Genomic DNA, 23,459 nt, shown 5'->3' on the forward strand with positions numbered 1-23,459 from the left:
AATCACTTACTTTTAAACAAAGTAAGTTTCTAGCCCTCATGGTTGCTCAGATAAGCCTGAAAACGTGACCTGTGTGCGCCTTGAGGGCTCAGCAGGCAAAAGGAAAACAAAAAAAGAGCCCAAAATGCATAATTAAAACTTCACTAATCATAATCCAGTCTCACTGGCGGGGGGGGGGGGGCGACTGGTGATTTCTGAACACGTAGCGTTACCACTATTATTGAGTGAATGAATGGAGGGACTGCACCTCAGTCCTTCTGCAGCCCCTCTGTCCCTGCACTGGAAACCCAAACCAGGATGAAAGCCCGGGCACAGTTAGTCCCAATTCCCCCTCAAACCCTGCACACACACCCCGTCCCTCACGCCTCACCCCGCTCCTGCTCCCTTGCGGAGTTAGCGGCAGGCACAGCAGCTCCCAGCTGAGATACTGGACTGCGGAAGGGTAAGGGCATCATGGAAGCTTGAACAGCTTCAAAATCCCCTAATGCGGCTGTGCGGGCGTTCTGCGCATGCTCACTGGGGCGAGTCGGAGAAGCAAAGCCTGCCCTACTGTGGGGCCGGGATCTGCATCCGGGTCGCGGCTTGCGGCTGTGCCCATTGTCTGGGTTACCGGCCCGGACTCGCCAGTGCTGGGGAGCTGCGCTGAGGAGCCTGAGGGGTGGGAAGGGGACCGGCGCGTCTGCCGCCGCCGCCCGAGCCCGCCCTTCGCCTCCTTGTCCCGCCGCCGGCTTTAGTAAGTGACTGTCCCCGCCGCCTCCCCGGGAGCCCCCGCTCCTCCCCGCCTCGCCTGCCCGGGCATCCCCCGGGCTAGCATTGGGCATCCCCCGGGCGAATAGGCGTCTGCCTCTCGCACCCTTCCTCCCCACAGTGTGAGGCCTTGCCTGCCCCCCGCACCTCCCGGTGGGAGGCATTAGCGATCCCCCTTAGCCTCTCCCTGCCCCCGCCCCCGGGCCGTCCTTATCCCATGCCTATCGGTACCAACGAGCTATCATTTCCAAGAGGCCGCGGATGCCCCAACAAAAGATGTATTACCCCCAAACCTTCCTGTCTCATGTTTCCCCTCCCTCCCAGGAGTATTTCAGATCCCTGGCTGTAGGTGGGTGCTGTTGTATCTCCTGCCATATGATGATTGTGTGCTGACCGAGCTTTAAACCGTACAACATAGGCAGTTCCTGCCACCAGTATCTGTATAATCTAAATGGCTTATGCTTAATATAATGTTGATTTTCATTATTATCATGTAATAATGAAATTCTTTCCTTTCTACAGTGGATCGCAGTTCGAAGAGGAGACAAGTGAAGCCTTTGGCAGCTTCACTGCTGGAAGCTTTAGATTATGATAGCTCAGATGACAGTGATTTTAAGGTTGGAGATGCCTCAGGTAAACATTTGCCTTCATCTCCCTAGTTCAAAATGATTTTGTTTCCATTATTTTTATGAGAAATTATGGCTTTTGGTTTCTCAGCTCATATCTGGAATGGGAGAAGGAGTGGTATTGATAAATCAGTAGGCTACACATTGAAATTGTACATTGTGTTTCTGTATAGAATATAAACCTGTTGGAATGTTGGCACCTGAAGCCCAGCAATCTGATTGGTTAACTTGTAATCCTTATCTCTGTGAGATACCTAATGCCTGGTACAACTTTAAAAAGTATTTTTTTAAATAAAAATAGATTGAAAACTGATAATTAAGCATTAGTTGCTTTCAAAACATTCCCCTTGAAGATCAGACAAGGACCAGCAGGAACAATAAGTATTTTCTGTGCACAAGTGTTTTAGTTGTTAGCCTAAATAAAAACTAGGAGCATGTCTACACTACAGTCTATGTCAGAATAACTTATATTGCTCAGGGGTATGAACAAACCTTCCTGCTGGTCGACATGAGTTACACTAACAAGTTCACGTGCACAGTGCTATGTTGGCAGAAGAGCTTCTGCCTTTCCTGGCAACATAGTTTCTGCTATTTGTAGAGGTTTTTTTGTTTTGTTTTTTTTAATGCCAACCGGAGAGCTGTCTCCCATTGGCATAGCGTCTTCACAAGAGGCACTGTAGCAGCGCAGCTGCACCACTGCAGCACTGTATGTGTAGTTCTGGCTTTTGTCTAACAAAAAAAGTTATGGAAATACCTATTATTTATAATGTTGGACTAACGTATTAATGTTAAACAGTCATTTCCTTAACAGCACTTCTTTATTCTCAAAAGCAAGAGCTTATTTTTTCTGGATAGCCTTTTTTCCAAGCCTGGTCCCTGCCAAAAAGTAGAAAACTTGGGAGGAAAAAAAAATCAATTTAGATTTATTTGTTTATATTACAGTAGCACCAGAGAACTCAATCGAATCAGTATTGGGAGCTGTATGAACTCACAAGATAGTCCCTGCCTCAAAAGTTTTGCAGTCTAAAGCCCTGTTTCTGTAGTCTAATAAATATGCGAAGACCCTTGTATCTGCATGGAATCTCTCTTGAAGCCTAAAAGAAGCCTCAACACAATAACTGATGTAATAAATAAATGGAGGCTGGAGGTGGGAGGAAGAGGGTAAAAGTGGCAGGACCATGTAGATAAATAGACTAGCTATATGCAAGTCATCGAATCATATATAGAAATAAAACAAGAGGTTTAAGGCCTAAAGGGAGCCCTATTAACACTTAGTTTGTCTGACTTCTTGCGTAACACAGGCCAAAGAACTTCACCTAGTAATTCTTGCATTAAGCCTAGTGACTTGTAATTTCTACCACATCTCTTGGTAAGCTGTCCCATATTAATGAATTCAGTAATTCCTAATGCATCCTTGTCGAGCATAGCTGTTTAAACTGATACGGGATTGCAGGTATGCTCTTTTTTTCCCCCAGCCTCCCTTCCTCAACTTTAGTCCCAATTTTAAAGATTCCCCTGGGGATTGTCTTCTCGTAGGAGAGAATTGCAGTAGTACCAGAATGAAACTGATCTACATCTTGTTGATTTTCACTGTACGCTTCTTTGGAATTAAGGGCTTTTCATCTTGCCGATAGAACTGCTCTAGAAGGAGTTGAGTGAAACTAATTATATTGTCAGTGGCAGGCTAGTCACTTTTACTCTGGTGCAATAGCATAGGTGGCATTTATACTGGTGCAGTAGCAAAAGCTGGGTACTTAGGAAAGGGAGTATGGGACGCACAAGGGTAGTGTGAGGATCAAAATGTTCTAGGAGGTGATTGGGAAAGAGATGTAGAGAGAGGAAAATAATAAAAAATAGGAGTATATTATATAACTTTCTCAGATTCAGTGAAAAAATAAATTCAGAAGTAAAAATTCATACTTAAATTATTATTTTGTATTGGAACCTAAAGACTCCACTTGTATTAAAGGTGCATTGAACTATGGATGTTGTGCAGTTATGGAGACTCAGTCTGGGCCCTGAATAGTTACAAATGTTTAAATCTCTACCCCAGTATAAGGAGTGCGAGTGGGAATTCTCTCAAGATGCAACGTAGAAGCCAAGGCTGTTTGTGATCTCTGACAATAAAAGAAACTTGCTTGTTCTACTCTTAAAATACTTGGACTTTTTTTGTGTTCAGATCATTCAAATAGCCTTGCTTTAAAATTTCAGAATTGGTATATATAACTTCAATTGGAAGTGCTTACTCTTTGAAATTTTGAAAAGAAAAGGAGTATTTGAAGTACAGTTCTGAATGTTTTGAGAGGAAAAGCTTGTCAGTTCCTCAATCCCTTCTATCCCTTTTGGGTTGATTTCTAGTACAATAAGAACGGCCATACTGGGTCAGACCAAAGGTCCGTCTAGCCCAGTATCCTGTCTACCAACAGTGGCCAATACCAGGTGCCCCAGAGGGAGTGAACCTAACAGGTAATGATCAAGTGATCTGTCTCCTGCCATCTATCTCCACCCTCTGACAAACAGAGGCTAAGGACACCATTCCTTACCTATCCTGGCTAATAGCCATTTATGGACTTAACCTCTGTGAATTTATCCAGTTCTCTTTTAAATGCTGTTATAGTCCCAGCCTTCACAACCTCCTCAGGCAAGGAGTTCCACAAGTTGACTGTGCACTGTGTGAAGAAGAACTTGCTTTTATTTGTTTTAAACCTGCTGCCCATTAATTTCATTTGGTGGCCCCTAATTCTTGTATTATGGGAATAAGTAAATAACTTTTCCTTAGCTACTTTCTCCATGTCACTCATAATTTTATATACCTCTGTCACATCCCTCCTTAGTCTCCTCTTTTCCAAGCTGAAAAGTCCTGGCATCTTTAATCTCTCCTCATATGAGACCTGTTCCAAACCCCTAATAACTTTAGTTGCCCTTCTCTGAACCTTTTCTAGTGTCAGTATATCTTTTTTGAGCTGAGGAGACTGCATCTGTACACGGTATTCAACATGTGGGTGTGCCATTGATTTATATAAGGGCAATAATATATTCTGTCTTATTCTCTATCCCCTTTTTACTGATTCCTAACATCCTGTTTGCTTTTTTGACTGCCTCTGCACACTGTGTGGACATCTTCAGAGAACTATCCATGATGACTCCAAGATCCTTTCCCCAATTCGTTGTAGCTAAATTAGCACTTGTCGTATGTATAGTTGGGTTTATTTTTTCCAATGTGCATTACTTTACATTTATCCACATTAAATTTCATTTGCCATTTTGTTGCCCAATCACTTAGTTTTGTGAGATCTTTTTGAAGTTCTCAACAGTCTGCTTTGATCTTAACTATCTTGGGTGGTTTAGTATCATCTGCAAACTGTGCCACTTCACTTTTTTACCTCTTTCTCCAGATCATTTATGAGTAAGTTGCATAGGATTGGTCCTAGGACTGACCTTTGGGGAACACCACTAGTTACCCTTCTCCATTCTGAAAATTTACCATTTATTCCTACCCTTTGTTTCCTGTCTTTTAACCAGTTCTCAATCCATGAAAGGACCTTCCCTTTTATCCCATGACAGCTTAATTTATGTAAGAGCCTTTGGTGAGGGACCTTGTCAAAGGCTTTCTGGAAATCTAAGTACACTGTGTCCACTGGATCCCCCTTGTCCACGTTTGTTGACCCCTTCAAGGAACTCTAATAGATTAGTAAGACATGATTTCTCTTTACAGAAACCATGTTAACTTTTGCCCAACAATTTATGTTCTTCTATGTGTCTGACAATTTTATTCTTTACTAGTGTTTCAGATAATTTGCCCGATACTGATGTTAGACTTATCGGTCTGTAATTGCTGGTATTATCTCTAGAGCCCTTTTTTAAATATTGGCGTTACATTAGCTATCTTCCAGTCACTGGGTACAAAAGCCAATTTTAAGGACAGGTTCCGCAACTTCACATTTGAGTTCTTTCAAAACTCTTGGGTGAATGCCATCTTGTCCCAGTGACTTGTTAATGTTAAGTTTATCAATTCCAAAATCTCCTCTAGTGACACTTCAATCTGTGACAGTTCCTCAGATTTGTCACCTACAAAAGCCAGCTCAGGTTTGGGAATCTCCCTAACATCCTCAGCCATGAAGACTGAAGCGAAGATTCCATTTAGTTTCTCCACAATGACTTTGTCTTTAAGTGCTCCTTTTGTATCTCGATCATCCAGGGGCCCCACTGGTTATTTAGCAGGCTTCCTGCTTCTGATGTACTTAAAATTTTTTTTGTTATTACCTTTTGAGTTTTTGGCTAGCTGTTGTTCAAACTCCTCTTTGGCTTTTCTTATTACATTTTTACACTTAATTTGGCAGTGTTTATGCTCCTTTCTATCTACCTCACTAGGGTTTGACTTCCACTTTTTAAAAGATGCCTTTTTATCTCTCACTGCTTCTTTTACATGGTTAAGCCATGGTGGCTTTTTTAAAATTCTTTTACCATGTTTCTTAATTTGGGGTATACATTTAAGTTGGGCCTCTATTATGGTGTCTTTAAAAAGTGTCCATGCAGCTTGCAGGGATTTCACTTTAGTCACTGTACCTTTTAATGTCTGTTTCTTTAACTCCCTCATTTTTGCATAGTTCCCCTTTTTGAAATTAAATGTCACAGTGTAGGGCTGTTGAGATGTTCTTCCCACCACAGGGATATTAAATGTTGTTATACTATGGTCACTATTTCCAAGTGGTCCTGTTATAGTTATCTCTTGGACCAGCTCCTGCGCTCCACTGAGGACTAAATTGAGAGTTGCCTCTTCCCTTGTGGGTTCCCGTATCACCTGCTCCAAGAAGCAGTCATTTAAAGTATCAAGAAATGTTGTCTCTGCATTTTGTCCTGAGGTGACATGTTCACATGTTTCAATATGGGGATAATTGAAATCCCCCCACTATTATTGAGTTATTAATTTTGATAGCCTCTCTAATTTCCCTTAGCATTTCATCATCACTATTGCTATCCTGGTCAAGTGGTCGATAATAGATCCCTAATGTTATATTCTTATTAGAGCATGACATTACTATCCATAGAGATTCTATGGAACCTGTGGATTCACTTAAGATTTTTATTTCATTTGATTCTACGTTTTCTTTCACATATAGTGCCATTCCTCCCCGCATGACTTGCTATGTCCTTCTGATATATTTTGTACGCCAGAATGATTTTGTCCCATTGTCCTCAGTCCACCAGGTTTCTGTAATGCCTACCATATCAATATCCTCTCTTATCACAAGGCGCTCTAGTTCACCCATTTTATTATTTGGACTTCTAGCATTTGTGTACAAGCACTTTAAATACTTGTCACTGTCTGTTTGTCTGCTCTTTTCTGATGTGTCCGATTCTTTATGTGAATGTTTCTCATCTGATCTGGCCCTTACATTATCCTCTTCCATCCTCTGCTCCTGACTATGACCTAGAGAATCTCTATCAATAGACTCTCCTCTAAGAGAAGTCTCTGTCCGATCCAAGTGCTTTTCTGCAGCAGTCGGCTTTCCTCCATCTCCTAGTTTAAAAACTGCTCTGCAACCTTTTTAATGTTAAGTGCCAGCAGTCTGGTTCCACTTTGGTTTAGTAGATGCATCGGTGGTTACTAGGAATGGCTTGTCAAAATCCAGGGCCCTGAGCACAGGGTCAGACATGAGCATCGCCTTAAGCTGGGTAAAGGCCTTTTGACACTCATCAGTCCACTTAACTGCATTTGGCTGGGTCTTTTTGGTCAGGTCGGTCAGTGGGGCAGCGATTTGGCTGTAGTGTGGTACAAATCGCCTGTAGTATCCGGCCAAGCCTAAGAAGGATTGGACCTGCTTCTTGGACCGTGGGACAGGCCACTTTTGGATAGCATCCACCTTGGCCTGTAGGGGGTTTATGGTTCCTCGACCCACCTGGTGCCCCAGGTAAGTCACTCTGTTTTGGCCTATTTGACACTTTTTGGCCTTAACAGTTAGTCCTGCCTGCCTGATGCGCTCAAAGACCTTTTCCAGGTGTAGTAGGTGTTCGGGCCAGGAGTCTGAAAAAATGGCCACATCATCAAGGTAGGCAACTGCAAATTCTCCCAGTCCAGCTAGTAGACCATCTACCAGCCTCTGGAAGGTGGCGGGTGCATTTCGAAGGCCGAAAGGAAGGACATTGAATTCATACACCCCCGCATGGGTGACGAATGCTGACCTCTCCTTGGCAGGTTCATCTAGCGGTACTTGCCAGTACCCCTTGGTTAAGTCTATTGTAGAGATGAATTGGGCACGTCCCAACTTTTCCAATAGCTCATCGGTACGTGGCATTGGATAGTTGTCCGGACGAGTTACAGCATTTAGCTTACGGTAGTCCACGCAAAAGCGTATTTCCCCATCTGGTTTGGGTACCAGAACCACTGGAGATGCCCATGCACTGAGATGAGCGGATTATACCCATCTGTAGCATGTTATGGATTTCCCGTTCTATAGCAGCGTGGGCATGAGGAGACACTCGGTAGGGTGGGGTTCTGATTGGGTGAGCATTACCTGTATCAATGGAGTGGTATGCCCGTTCAGTCCGTCCTGGGGTGGCTGAGAACAATGGGGCGAAGCTAGTGCACAGCTCCTTGATTTGTTGCCGCTGCAGACGTTCCAGGGTGGTTGAGAGGTTCACCTCTTCCACGCCACCGTCTTTTTTCCCGTCGTAGTAGACACCGTCAGGCCACTCAGCATCATCTCCCTGGACTGTAAACTGACAAACCTGTAAATGTCTGGAATAGAAAGGCTTGAGAGAATTAACATGGTACACTTTAGGCTTTAGTGAGGAATTGGGAAATGCTATGAGGTAGTTTACAGCTCCCAGGCGCTCTTGGACCGTGAATGGCCCTTCCCATGATGCTTCCATCTTATGGGCCTGTTGCGCCTTCAAGACCATAACCTGGTCTCCTACCTTGAAGGACCGATCTCTGGCATGTCTGTCATACCAGGCCTTTTGCTCTTCTTGAGCATCCTTTAGGTTCTCTCTAGCAAGGGCTAAAGAGTGTCGGAGGGTGCTTTGTAGGTTGCTTACAAAGTCCAGAATGTTAGTTCCTGGAGAAGGCGTAAACCCCTCCCATTGCTGCTTCACCAACTGTAATGGCCCCTTAACCTCGTGACCATACACAAGTTCAAATGGTGAAAACCCTAAACTGGGATGTGGTACAGCCCTGTAGGCAAACAGCAACTGCTGCAACACTAGGTCCCAATTATTGGAGAATTCGTTGATGAATTTTCGTATCATGGCCCCCAAAGTTCCATTGAACCTTTCCACCAGGCCATTGGTTTGATGGTGGTACGGGGTGGCAACCAAGTGATTCACCCCATGAGTTTCCCACAGTTTTTCCATGGTCCCTGCCAGGAAATTAGACCCTGAATCTGTAAGGATGTCAGCGGGCCAACCTACCCTGGCAAAGATGTCTGTTAGGGCCAGGCACACAGTGTTAGCCCTGGTGTTGCCTAGAGCTACTGCTTCTGGCCATCGGGTAGCAAAGTCCACTAAAGTCAGTACGTACTGCTTTCCTCTGGGCGTCTTTTTTGGGAAAGGGCCCAGAATATCCACAGCTACTCGCTGAAATGGGACCTCAATTATGGGGAGTGGCTGGAGAGGGGCCTTGACCTGGTGTTGAGGCTTTTCCACTCTTTGGCATACCTCACAAGACCGGACATACTTGGCAACGTCCTTGCCCATCCCCTCCCAGTGGAAGGACTTCCCCAACCGGTCCTTGGTTCTGTTCACCCCAGCATGGCCACTGGGATGATCATGGGCTAAGCTTAAGAGCTTCCCCCGGTACTTAGTTGGAACCACCAACTGTTTTTGCGGCTGCCATTCTTCCCGGTGTCCACCAGAAAGAATTTCCTTGTATAAAAGTCCTTGGTCTATAACAAACCGGGATCGATTAGAAGAGCTGAGAGGCGGTGGGGTGCTCCGTGCCGCCGCCCAAGCTTTCTGAAGGCTGTCATCCGCTTCCTGCTCAGCCTGGAACTGTTCCCTTGAGGCTGGGGTCACCAGTTCTTCCTCAGACTGTGGACTTGGGCTTGGTCCCTCTGGAAGCGATGTAGGTGATGGGGTTGTTTCCGTTGCTGGTGAACCGCTCTCCGCTGGTGCACCTGAGGGTATTTCAGGCTCTGGCTGAGCCTTTTGGGTATGGCTGTCTTTTGCTTCTGCCAGTTCTGGCTCGCTGGCGCCCTCTGGCGTTGAGTTTGAAGATGTGGTTGCACTTGCTGGTGCTGGTTGTTGTTCTGGTTCCGGGCCTGGGACTGGAGATGCTGTGGCTGTTTCAGTGGTTGGCATGGAATCTGGATCCACTACCTCTGTCTGGGTCTCTGGTAACACAGACGGGGCGTCTGTGGACGGCTCAGGAACAGGAATGGGTCTGGAAGCTTGCCTGGTTTGGCTACGTGTAACCATTCCCACTCTCTTGGCCCGCCTCACCTGGTTGGCCAAGTCTTCCCCCAGTAGCATGGGGATAGGATAATTGTCATAGACTGCAAAGGTCCACATTCCTGACCAGCCTTTGTACTGGACAGGCAGTTGAGCTGTAGGCAAGTCTACAGCTTGTGACATGAAGGGGTAAATTGTAACTTTGGCCTTTGGGTTGATGAATTTGGGGTCAACGAAGGATTGGTGGATAGCTGACACTTGTGCCCCCGTGTCTCTCCACGCAGTAACCTTCTTTCCGCCCACTCTCAAATTTTCCCTTCGCTCCAAGGGTATTTGAGAGGCATCCGGGCCTGGGGATCTTTGGTGTGATGGTGGTGTAATGAATTGCACTCGCATGGTGTTCTTGGGACAGTTGGCCTTGATATGTCCCAGTTCATTACACTTAAAGCATCTTCCATCTGATGGGTCACTGGGCCGAGGTGAGTTACTGGAGACTGGTGAGGTTGAAGGGTAGGGGATCTGTGGCTTTACTTGGGTGGTATGTGGGGTCTTTGGCTGTCCTCGGTTGTAGGGTTTATGGTCTGTGTGCCCCCTGGGGTAATCGTTCCCGTTGACAGTAGCTTTCTTGCTTTCTGCCAGTTCCATCCATTTGGCTCCAATTTCCCCCGCCTCAGCGATATCTTTGGGATTTCCATCTTGTATGTACCGTGTGATGTCTTCAGGAACACCATCCAAGAACTGCTCCATTTGTATGAGGAGGTTTAGTTCTTCCAAGGTTTGAATGTTGTTTCAGTAGGCGTGTTTGGGAAATGACACCTCTGGTTTCCACTTTTGGGTTCTGAAGCGCCGACGGGCATGATCTGGGGTTATCCCCATTCTGTATCTGGCCTTGGTTTGAAAAAGTTTATAGTCATTCATTTGCAGCTTAGGCATTTCAGCTGCCACCTCTGCTAAAGGTCCACTGAGCTGTGACCTCAATTCTACCATGTACTGGTCTTCGGGAATGCTGTACCCAAGACAGGCTCTTTCAAAATTTTCCAAGAAGGCCTCGGTGTCATCACCTGCCTTGTAGGTGGGAAATTTCCTGTGCTGTGGAGCAATAATTGGCGCCGGGTTGTTAGGGTTGGCTGGCACATGCAGCCCAGCTTTTGCCATCTCCAGTTCATATTTTCTCTGTTTTTCCTTCTCTTCATTCTCTTTTTGTTGTTTTTTCCATTTCTTTTTGTTGTTTTTCCATTTCTTTTTGGTGTTTTTCCATGTCTCGGCGGTGGGCCGCCTCTTCTTCTGCTTGTTTCCTTCGGTAGGCCACCTCTTCTTCTTCTAGTTTTCTTTTGTGTGCTGCCTCTTGGGCTGCCTGTTCTCTTTGGAAGGCTGCCAGTTTGATGCTTTCTTCCTTTTCTTTCATCTCCATCTCTTTTTGTTTTATTTCCAGTTGTCGCCTGTGTTCAGCTTCTCTGAATTGCTCTTCGGCCTCAATTTTTGCCTTAGAAGTCATGATTCCTGTTTTCTTGTGTTGGGGTGCCCTCCGGTGTTTATCTTCTGAACTGCAGGTTCTCTGCCTCCTGAAGTCTGCCTAGCAACAGTGTTTTTTTCCTTTTCTCTCTCTAGCTAATGTTCAATGAAGGGAAACCAGAAAAACCACTTTATTTGCATGCATATAAGTGCTGGTACTTGCCTCCTAATGGGAGGGCTATTGCATGACAAAAGACCCTCAACAGTCTCTTAATGGCTTCTCGCTTAACATGCAAGCCACAAACTGCCAGAGAGAGCAGAAAAAAAAATTCTCTCTGGTTCCCTTTTAAAACCAACTGTTTCTCTCTCTGCTAAAAAGCCCTTAGCAGAGAAAAGAAAAATATAATATTCCTACTGGCTTCTGGATTCTGTCTATATCCCACCTGCTGCCACTCATGACATAACCTTAGTCCCAGATTTGGACCTTAGCGTCCAAAATATGGGGGTTAGCATGAAAAACCTCCAAGCTTAGTTACCAGCTTGGACCTGGTACCTGCTGCCACCACCCAAAAAATTAGAGTGTTTTGGGGCACTCTGGTCCCCCTGAAAAACCTTCCCTGGGGACCCCAAGACCCAAATCCCTTGAGTCTCACAACAAAGGGAAATAATCCTTTTTCCCTTCCCCCCTCCAGGTGCTCCTGGAGAGATACACAGACACAAGCTCTGTGAATCCAAACAGAGTGAATCTCCTTCTCTGTTCCCAATCCTGGAAACAAAAAGTACTTTCCTATTCCCCCAGAGGAAATGCAAAATCAGGCTAGCAATCCAACACACAGATCTCCCCTTGATTTCTTCCTCCCACCAATTCCCTGGTGAGTACAGACTCAATTTTCCTGAAGTAAAGAAAAACTCCAACAGGTCTTAAAAGAAAGCTTTATATAAAAAGAAAGAAAAATACATCCAAATGTCTCTCTGTATTAAGATGATACAATACAGGGTCAATTGCTTAAAAGAATATTGAATAAACAGCCTTATTCAAAAAGAATACAAATCAAAGCACTCCAGCACTTATATTCATGCAAATACCAAAGAAAAGAAAACCATAGAACTTACTATCTGATCTCTTTATCCTTACACTTAGAAACAGAAGACTAGAAAGTAGAGAGTACTTCTCCAAAGCTCAGAGAAAGCAGGCAGCCAGAAAACAAAGACCCCAGACACATAATTCCCTCCACCCAAAGTTGAAAAAATCCGGTTTCCTGATTGGTCCTCTGGTCAGGTGCTTCAGGTGAAAGACATTAACCCTTAGCTATCTGTTTATGACATAGGTAGAGCCCATCTCTCCTATATAGACTTCCCTCATTCCCCAGTTCCGAATGAATCTGAATCCCTTCCTCTGCACCATCATCTCATCTATGCATTGAGACTCTGAAGCTCTGCCTGCCTACCTGGCCCTGCATGTGGAACTGGGAGCATTTCTGAGAATATAAATGTTTAGATTGCTTCCTGTGTTTCATACTAATTTGACAATAATTGTATGGTTGAAAGAGCAGATCTGTGCTGTGTTGAATGTAGTTGATATATGATTTTAAATTAAAGCTATGCTTGGCTGGGTTAATATTTTTGATGGAAGAACTGAACTACAAGGGTAAAAGGACTCTGCAACATGTCCAGAGTTTGCCTCACAAATAATACCCTATTATTCATTGAAGAGAAGATTTTTCCTTTAGTTTGCAACATTGTTGAGTCTGCAATTCATAATGGGCAGATCCTTGTGTTCATGTGGAACCCTATTGAATTCCGTGCTGCTCCATGTGGATCCAGAGGTTTGTCTATGTACAGGAGGGATCGGCAACCTTAGGCACACGGCTCGCCAGGTAAAAACCCTAGTGTGGCGGGCCAGTTTACCTGCTGCGTCCGCAGGTTCGGCCAATCACGGCTCCCTCTGGCTGCGGTTCGCCACTCCAAACCAATGGGGGATGTGGAAGGTGGCGGCCAGCACACCCCTTGCCCTGCGCCACTTCCCATAGCCCTCATTGGCCTGGAGCGGTGAACCGCAGCCAGAGGGAGCTGTGATCGGCTGAACCTGCGGATGCGTCAGGTAAACAAACAGGCCCAGCCTGCCAGGCTGCTTGCCCTGGCGGGCCGTGTGCCGAAGGTTGCCGATCCCTGATGTACAGTATGTTGCAGGATCATGGCCTATATCTCTTTAAGTCTAAGTACTCTTTGGATTTAGAATTCTGTGGCTGAACTTTTTGTTTGGAATGGATTCCTTACAAATGTCGATAACCAAATGACTAAAAGTAGTGGAGAATAACCTTATTATATTGTGCAATATGATTACATTTTCAAATAAATGCCAGTACATGTGGCTTACTCAACAAATAGGGAGTAATGCATTTATTTGGATATGTCACTGTTCAGATACACACAGAAACAGCTATTTGAAGTTACTAAATTTTTTGGTAAAAACCTAAGAAGTTCCAGAGGAAAAAGGTTAACTAAACATCAAATATGAGGATTTAAATGCATTGAAGCCAAGAAATTAAAAAGTTGGGTTCCCCCCAGTCAGCCATGTTGCATCTATGTATGTGAAGTTATAGATCTTAACAATCTGTGTAGTAGTATGAGATGCTAAGATACTGCAAACCTTTAATCGTGCTCGTTGTTGCACTGAAATCAATGGAAGTATGTGCTATAGCAAGGGTTTACAAGATTGGACTCAACTGTTTAAATAGATATTTTAACTCTCAAATCTTCTGGATTCTGTTCCTCTGGTGTCTTGTATGTGGTAAGGGAACTTCCAAAATAAAAGAACAAATTACTTACCGGTTCCAGTGGTAACCCTAGTGTGGACAAGGTTTCCATGGGTAGACCCATTTTTATAACAGAGTCAGTTAATCCTGTTTTTAGGCTTTTCATAAAATGTAACCAACACAATGGTAAAGTGATGGAAGCAGTTGATGACTTATCTGCTTTAAGGATCCCACTGGTTTTAACATCCATTCAGCTGGACTGGTTTTGGAATTCAGAAACTTCCCCAGTCTAGACATGACACTAGTTCTCAACCTTAGTGTTGCATTTGCATGGTTATTTTCAATGAAAAAAGTAACTTTCTTACACCTTCTCACATATTATTTCTAAGTAGTACTCCTTAGTATCGTTATAGTTGTATGTATTACTCATTTATTACAAATAATTAAAAAACTTATTCTTGGCTGAAGATTGGCATTACATGGTCTGTTTTTAGAATAATTAAAAAAAATAATTGGTTTGGCTCTTTTTTTTTTTTTTTTTTTTTTAAGTTACAAGATACAAACATTCAAGTCTGTGATTTCAGAACATTCAAGTTTGTACCTTGCGTGTACCCCACGATGCAAAGTTTTATGCCTTCAACTGAAGTTTTGCAATCCAGCAATGTACAGTAAAGATCAGGGCTTTGAGAGTTTGCTTTGAAAAGCAGCTATAGTGTACTCTTCTCTTTAACATTAAATAGATGCATCCTAAGGATTCTTGATGCCTGGACTAGAGTATCTGTTTGTTCCCTGTATAACTTGTGTATATAGCATCTTTTTAGCCTAGAGCTCTCAAAGCACTTTATAGCCCTTGTGGATATGTATTCACTTTTGAGGGATGAACTCTGCATCCATTTGCATCCACATTGCTGCATAATAAGTGGGGTGAAGAACATTGTAGTTTCAATGGAAAACATTAAAGAGAATTCTTAAGTAGGCAAGATGGATTTTGAAATATATGACAGCAGGGGTAAAGTACTCAGATCTTTTTACTCTTAACTTTTTTTTTAAATTTCCTGTTATGCCACAAGCTGCATGATGTTTTCTTGCCATTATTATTTATTAATAAACACTTGACATTAGATTCCTGTGGCACCTTATAGACTAACAGACGTATTGGAGCATGAGCTTTCGTGGGCGAATACCCACTTCGTCGGATGGACTTTTTGCTGCTTTTACAGATCCAGACTAACACGGCTACCCTTCTGATACTTGACATTATGATATCACCCAAAGACCCCAACCAAAATTGGTACCTTATTCGGTTGGGCTCTGAACAGACATGAATAAAGAGAGAGCCACTGTGCTGGATCCTGGGTCACTTATTGAGTGCTGGCTCAGAGGTAAGCCTGCCCACTTACTACATCATTAGTAACTAGGTTGTCCCTAGACTCTTTTCATCCTCGTGCTGACTAGCCATAACACTTCAGTTTATAGCATCTGACAAACTTAAAAACTCCAGTTGTGTGTCTGCAAGCCAGTCATTCGCAACTCCTTTTTTGGTAGCCTTCTCAAATCCACACCTGCATTTGATAAAGTTGCTTAAATGCTTCACTCACAGGCATTGGAAGACAGAGTACTGCCTCTGATCAATACAATCATATCTTAAACTCTTTTATCTGGTGATCTTTGTCTTTATATACATTACTTTGTCTCTTCTGGTAGCAAGAATGTTTTAATTGAAGTGTATGGCTCAGATCTGTAATATTTTGAAATGCTTAGTCAAACCTTCATACAATGTAAATAAGTGCATAAAATTATGGCTGCAAGTTAAATTGACATTAGATTCAGTCTAAAATCAAATGTTTGGAACATTACATAATATCAATTCTATTCTATTCTTTTTTGGTATTTAAGATTGATTTAGCCACTATTCTATCCAATATGCACAATTATGGTATGTAGCTTTATCTGATAGCCAGAAAATAAACAGGAATCTGCTAATAGAACTTAAGTTACAATGATTTTAAAGTTCCTTCTTTTTCATACATTGAAACTGGAGAAGAATTCTTATCCTGTATGAAACCACCAAAATGGCGGGTTTTGTAGCTGATTATTCTTTAAGATATTTTTAAACTGTCCTTTTAAAAAAAAAAAAAAAAAGCAATTTACCTTTTGTATTTAGGTGAAATGGTTGAAATGGCCTATGGTATACTATAGTTTCTCTGAGGTATTTGGTTTATATACTGCTTTTTCCAGTTTTTGTGACTGGACTTGAGACTGAATAGAGGTGGTTAGCTGACAGGGAACGTGGAAACAGGGACAAGTTGCAAGAATGAAGGATTGTAAAGAACTAGAAAAGCTCCATTAGGCTTTCTGATTTAAAAAAAAAAAACTTTTTTCCTGATAGTGCTATGTCAACCATTGCTGTATAAATGTGTTTTTTCCAAATTTAAAGAATATTTGACAAATTGTACAGAGAAAAGAGATTAAAAAATGTATCCCATTAGTTGTATGTATTTTTTTGGCAGTCAGATGCTTTGCTGTTCAACTATGAGTTTTTACTTTTGATTCTTAAAGTTCAAAATTAGTTGTTTAGCAATTATTTTAAGCAGTTGTATAACAAGTTTAATTTTTTTAAGAAGTTTTAATCATATCATATTTAGAATAAAAAAAGCTTTATAAAAGGACAAGACTCTACTTCCTAGTGCAGTTATATCTACATTTATCTAAGAATAATGTTTTAACTGGGACTTTCTTGCAGTAATTTTGAAAATGTGATTTTCATAATCAAATGCAGGCACAGTTTAGTGCAGCCTTGGCCATGGGACTTGATCAGCTTCAGCATAGTTAACTTAAAAAAATTGCTTTTGTGACCTTGGGGCTTTGTGGTACTGTATTGGTGATGACAGTCTCTTTTGTTTTCCCCTGGTCATGGAGGCTGTTGTCTCCCTAAGGGAAGAACTCAGAATATCTGAGGTTGTACGTGGTGGTCATGTCCTCACCACGTGTTCAATTCAGGACACTTGCTGTGTACTCAGCATGCTTATACTTGGATTCTGGAAAGACTTTTCTCTGATCTTAATTTTAAGCATGTGAATAAGTCTTGGAGGGATCAAGAGCGAGGAAAGATCAATTAAAGGAACTCTCCAAAATGGTGCCAGACACTCCTCTCCTGGTATCGTGAGCCTACTTTCGCTGGCTTACCATAAGACATGACATTTGTTCATAAGCCTTTTACTCTTAAAATGTGTTAACTTCTAAATTAATTAACATTTATTGTAAGAAATGGGTCCTTTAAGAAATTTAGCACCTGGTGTCACTCTTTAGCACCACATCCTTACATTCATGGATGTAATCCCATAGGGCTTAGCGACATGGTATTTGTATGGGACTCTCTGCATCCTGTCTCCACCATACAGAACCATGCTAGTTCCACTGTCTATTCAGCTGTATCTGGCTATGAAGGTGTGTGCAGGGATTGAAATAAAATGCATTAATTGCTATTGCCTGGTAAGTAAGATGATTAAGGGCAGAGGCATTTTTTTTAGGTGCTGGTAAAACAATTCTCTGTAATGTGTGGCTCAAAAGATACATGATAAGGTTATTTATTTATTTATAGGCACTTGTTGGAGGTGACTGGTACAATTTGGTGGTAGATCTGGAAAATCTCAATCCATACTTCATTGAATAATATGCACACCACAGAAGCCTTTGCCTCATTGAGTGCATGTATCATGCAGAACAGAACTTTCTACTGTTTTCTAGTAAATTGCTCTGAAGAAAATCGTTTATTCTTCATTTCTCTTAACTTAAAATAAATATTGAAAATGAAAACTAGTAAAAGAATGTTGGTTACTAAGAGAAACACTCAAGTCAGGAAGTGTCCCTGCATCTTTCAACCTTTTTGTGCAAATGCATCATAATAATCTTCAATTATATTTTTACATGCTCTCCTTTTTTCCCAACAGAACTCCAACCTCACTTATTTGCATACTGAATAGAGAATGAGGCAGAAGTCCATAACCTCTGCCTTATCCATTGTGCAAATTGGATTAGTGTAGTGAATGAGACAAAGGATCAGTAACTGAAGAATGATAATGGGGTGACATCCAGTTCAAACTTGCCCGTTGTCCAAACTATGCACTGAATGAGGCAGAGCTCTTGTAGGGTAAAAATAGTAAGTGATGGTGAAATTAAAAATTCTTACTCTGTGTATATACCAAGTTGCAGAGTTAAGTTTGTATGAGCAAACTCAACTTTGGCACTTCTTGACTTTTGAATACTTAATTTTGTAACCTTAGTAATCTTTAAATGGCGTGATTTGTATTGAGTATCTATTTTAGCTTTCATTTTCAAGGTTTAGGAACTAACTACTAAGATTTTAAAACAAGTACAATTATTCATGCTTTATAATATCAAATGTCGACTATATCTATCCCATACTGCTGCCTATTGGTAATATGAGATGTGATGCAAAGGGGAATTTAACTAGGTGTCATTTAATATACCTTAACTTTTTTTTTTCTTCATTTCAAAATGCACTCATTCAACAGATTCTGAGTAGTGCTACTTGCAGTAACGATATTTGGACACCAACTGCAACATAGGTTGGATGCCTAATAAGGGAGGAACATTCATCATTCTGTAATTTTAACAATTTGTTACTTCAACAGCTTTTGGGTTTTTTGGGTACATTTGTGTTGGAACACATTTTTTAAATTTTCATATGCTCAACAGATTCTGAAGGAAGCGGTCGTGGGAGTGAAGATGCATCAAAGGACAGTGGTGAAGGTTCCTGTAGTGAATCAGAAGAAAATGTCTTGGAGGAAGAATTGGCAGAAGAAGTGAAAGTAGAGGAAGAACAGCAACCGAAAACTTCTGCTGGAGAAACGATGCTTACAACAGAGAAAGAGGTGATTAAGACTGAAAAAAAAGAACAGGAGGAAGAAGATGAGAAGCCAAAAAAGAAAAAAGAAAAGGAGAAAGAAAAAGCAACTGAATCTGATGCTGCTGCTGCTGCTGCTGATGAGCAAACAAGTGAACCAAAAAAGTGGAATTTGCGTAGGAACCGACCTCTGCTGGATTTTGTATCAATGGAAGAACTAAATGAAATGGATGATTATGACAGTGAGGATGACAACGACTGGCGACCTACTGCTGGGAAGAAGAAGGGAAAAACTGCACTGCGGAAAGAGGGAAGTGATGGAGATAATGAGGAGGATGAAGATGATGGAAGTGGTAGCGATGAGGATGACAATGATGAGGAAGGCAATGAGGATAACAGCAGCACTGCTAGTGATGGTGGATCCAAGAAAAAGAAAAATAAAGTTCTTAGCAGGAATAGTGCTGATGATGAGGAGCTGACAAATGATAGCCTGGCTCTTTCACAGAGCAAGAGTAATGAGGTAGAGCAACCAACTTTCTATAATATGTCTGTTGAAAAATGGAAAGTAGTCTGCAGTGCTATTCTTTTTAAATTACTCTTTGAAGTTAAACTGACTGGAATCCCATTTACAGTTTTTTTTTTTTTGTTTTTGTTTTTTTAATAATTAAAAAACCTCCAGAACTATGCTGAATGGGTATGGCAAGTGAAATAAATTTGTTTGGATCATAAAGGCCAATCAACACCCATTTAAATTAGTGGGAGTCTTTCCATTGGCTTCAATGGCCTTTGGATCAGCTTCATAGCAAGTAGGTCCAGAGTGCAAACTAACTTCTGCTAATGAACTGTTTAGTTCTGTTATAGCATGTATCTTCTTAAACAGAAATCAATGCTAAAGTTGCGTAATAGCTATGACCCGTCCTAACAAATGCCACCCCTCCCCCCAAAACCAAATATTCTTGATCCAGTTCCTTATTGCAGCAAACATCATAGAAAACAAAAATTACGTTCACTGTTCAAGAATTCTTAATAGAGGAACATGTACTCTGATGTGGGCTCAGCTAGAATGAATGTTATATTTCTCTAGCAAGCTGTTCATAGTTTTGGTGTATGCTCTAATTTTTTTAAAACACCAAACAGTACCATAGGTAAGAATTAATTGCATTGAATACACTTTGATTTCAGAATGCAAATATTATGTTTTAAGTTTCTGATATTGCAATCTTTTAGCATACACAATTCCTATCCCCTAAAATAAGGTGGTAGTGCTCTATTGGGTTGTTAAGATTGTTGACTTAATATGTCATAGTTGTAATATTCAAAAAATCACTATAAAGACTATTGTTTTAAACTTTTTACAGGTAATTATACTGTTGATACAATAGGGTGTAACTTCTGGATAAATTATAGTCATACAGGATTACTTAGAAGGTTTTTTCATTTAAAGAGTCTTGTGTGTGCTGATTTTTCTATTAACACTCCATATTATGTTGAGCAAGGTTGAGTGTTTTGGAATGTTGAAGAAACAAATATCTTTCTGTGTTGTACTTTTATAGAGACTTACTTGTAGATGCTTTATGGATTTGGTCACTAACATTGGTTATCACTTGTGCATCTTATTAACGCTAGTAGTTGTAACTAAAAAGATAACTTGAGAATTATATCCTTTAGGTTTTACTTTTATCATATGCATGTATTGTTTTTAACATTAAACTAGTACACTTGTTTACATTTGAAATTTGCAACATTGTGTGCGTTATATGCTTATTGCTGTGACCCTACAAGGAATGGTTTGATTTTATAGTGTTAAGATCTAAAGTACTTCTTAGATGACTGTCATTTTGAGCCTCATAGCAGATAAAGGTTTCCCTCTTGCCACCCAGTAGGTACAATACAGGTAGTGATATTGCAGGCCTATTTTACCCTGTTCTTTAGGGATCTCTTAAGGTGAGAGTAGCCCACTCTCAGTCCCTTTTCCTTTATATTGTTTTCTCATTTTGAACTACTGCTACACTTATCCATGCCTTCTAGCTGAGGCTCTCAAAGCACTTCACAGATATTAATGGACTAATCTTCACAAAACATCCAAGGTAGGTTAGTGTTGTTACAGTATAATCCCATATTACAGATGGGGAAACTGAAGAACAGCGAGATTAAGGTCTTGATCCTTAAAGTGTCTTCAGCTCCCACTGACATGAATGGTAATTGAGGGTGTTTAGCACCTTGCCAGATTGATTCTTAAGTGACTTCCCCACAGTTGTGCCAGAGTCAGAATTAAAACTGAGCTCTCCTTGCTTCAAATCTTGGGGCATTCATAATAAGACCATCTTTCCTACCTTTCAAAATGAAGTATCACAACTGATTAAAAATTATCCTAGCAATGCATGTTAAGAGCTATCTGAATTTTTTGATTAAGTTGTTTTTAGATTTTGTTTTCCTTCAAAACCAAGTAAGGTAATTGAATCTCTAAAACTGAAAATTGGCTTAATGGACTTTAATTTTTTAAATCTAGTTTTAACTTCTAGGTTAACAGAATACATGTCCAATTTCACTTCATGGGATTTGAAACAATAAGGTTTTAAAAGTGCTGCTGGCAGCGCCAGTATAATAATTTTTCACATTTAGTAAAAATAGTTCCTTTAGAGTCCAGCAGAATCTCATTACAATGCAGAAGCTGAAGTCCTAGTAATGCAGATGTTGTTGTGCTTGATGTATGAAAGGACAGAGTATTTAAGCAACTAACCTTGTGTCGGCAGCTAATATTGAGGTCTTTAATAAGGTTTTGGTTCTTATCTCTTTCAAGTCTTTTTGCTGTTTTTATTTTTTTTTTATTTTTATTTTTTTTACCCTTTCATTTTGCAAAGATAGAATTCAAGGACAGACCATGTTATACTTGAACCTGTGTTGTAATGCAGTACCTTTATAGTGTTCTACTATATTAAGTGTAGGCAGACAAGCTTACTTTGTCGCAACTTGTGTCAAGCATCATTAGTAGATAAATGATGCACTTCAATTTTATAATCGCTATTGCTTTAAGGAGTTCTTTTCTTTTCCAGCGAGGGCCTTTGCAATTCCTATTAAAGTTATTAGGAGATACATGTGCATAGGTTGTGAAACTTAATGCTTCCTGCAAAAGCCTGCAATAGAGGGTTTTGTATGGGGAATTAAGTGGTGGTGAGAATGAAATCTGTCCCTTTACCTTGCAGGTGTAGGGTTTGGCTGGAACAACAGTTCTTGACCCCACATGAGGGTTCCTGGCCACTACATGCACCATACCACAGGTTCAGCGTCCCCTCACAAAACCTAATCTTGATGCCGAATTTGATATTCTTGCAGCATTGGCTTAGCCCTCTATCTTCTGTCTGTTTCTCATACATATTTTCTCCGTATAAATGTTATATCAGTGTTTTCACAGTACAGTTTTATTCATTTGGATAAAATGTCACAAGTTTTATAAGTTTGCTTTTAGTTAGAAAAATGTCAGTGTTTATAGAACTAGAAATCAGACCAAAATTTTAGACTTTCCTCAATGAAGCCAAGCATAGAATCTGAGCCTGTGGTGTTGATTGAAAATTCTGGCTTTCTGTAAGGTCCTTAGACCTTTAAGGGCCTCTCGGCTGCAAGTTTAACTATGCACTGGCACAGTTAATCTGCCATAGTTAGGAGGTATTGCTAACAATTTTTTGTTTGTGTACAGTAAAGGGAAAGTTACCTAAATCATATTTATAGGCAGTTATACAGGGAGAGAAATGTTCAGTTTATGAGTCTTGTCACAAAGTGCTGGCCTTCCTGGATTTATTTTAAAAGTAGAGGGAAACCGTCATTAATCCTGAACCTAAGTAATATGGGGAAAACTTTAGTTCCTTCTTTATTTCCTGTTCATCCCTTACGCAAACATGACACTGTATACTATTTTTTATAATTTTCTCTTTTATGCCTAGACTTCTCTTCCCCATCACCTCAAGGTGCGTGATCTCTTTCTTGATTGAGAGGGTAATGGAAAATTTACTCATAGTGGCAGAGAGTGTAAGGTTTACTAGCTTGCCTTCATCTTGTTACCCTCTCTTCTTACCATAGTCTTTGTGAGCATCTGTAAGTTCGTTTTGCTTCTTTCAGGACAATAACTACAAGCAATCTGGCTATAACTACTTGCTCCTCATTTAGATTCCTGAAGAGATTGCCTGTGTCCTGAATGGGTTTTAAATATGTAATGACTGCCTGTATTTTTTATTTGTTTTTTTGAATGTTTGATGTAAATATATAGCTTGTGCCAGATTAACAGCTCTAGAACCAGGAATCGTCTGTAAGCAGAAAAGGTAGTAGCAGCAGTACAAACTTTCCCACAGTACTCCACCAATGTGCCTCATACCTGAACTTCAGCATCCAAATTTTGGGGTTGGAAGATCACTTGTTCTCTGTGCCCTGTTCCTTGGCCTCTCAGATCAAGATGCCAGTTGTACTGTGTAGTGGAACCAGATTGAGATCTACAAACATTCTACGTAGGCCACTGAACAACCATCATAAAGCATCCGGGGGTGGATTCAGACTGGTAACCAAGAAGTGACGAGCTTTGTATTGTTGATCTATACATACAAGACCTCTGTATTGGTCTCCTGAGATTATGTA

At 41.2% G+C, this 23,459-nt stretch overlaps 1 protein-coding gene across 8 annotated transcripts in view; it reads left to right on the forward strand.

The window, feature by feature from the left end:
- The first annotated feature begins 540 nt into the window (after nt 1-540).
- PHF14 (PHD finger protein 14) overlaps nt 541-23,459 on the forward strand; it is a 281,202-nt gene continuing 258,283 nt past the window's right edge. For 7 of the 8 annotated variants that reach the window (XR_007772412.1, XM_050938592.1, XM_050938594.1 and 4 more), the window contains exons 1-3: nt 541-733; nt 1,270-1,380; nt 18,689-19,356. Coding sequence is in view for 7 of the 8 variants with exons in the window: in XM_050938592.1 (XP_050794549.1) it covers nt 733; nt 1,270-1,380; nt 18,689-19,356 (780 nt within the window). In the remaining variant the exon portion in view is untranslated. Of the gene's footprint in view, nt 734-1,269; nt 1,381-15,261; nt 15,352-18,688; nt 19,357-23,459 lie in introns of those variants that run through there. The other variant, XM_050938593.1, reaches the window with a different exon arrangement.

This window comes from Gopherus flavomarginatus, chromosome 2 (genome assembly GCF_025201925.1).
Source record: "Gopherus flavomarginatus isolate rGopFla2 chromosome 2, rGopFla2.mat.asm, whole genome shotgun sequence".
Lineage (NCBI taxonomy): Eukaryota > Metazoa > Chordata > Testudines > Testudinidae > Gopherus > Gopherus flavomarginatus.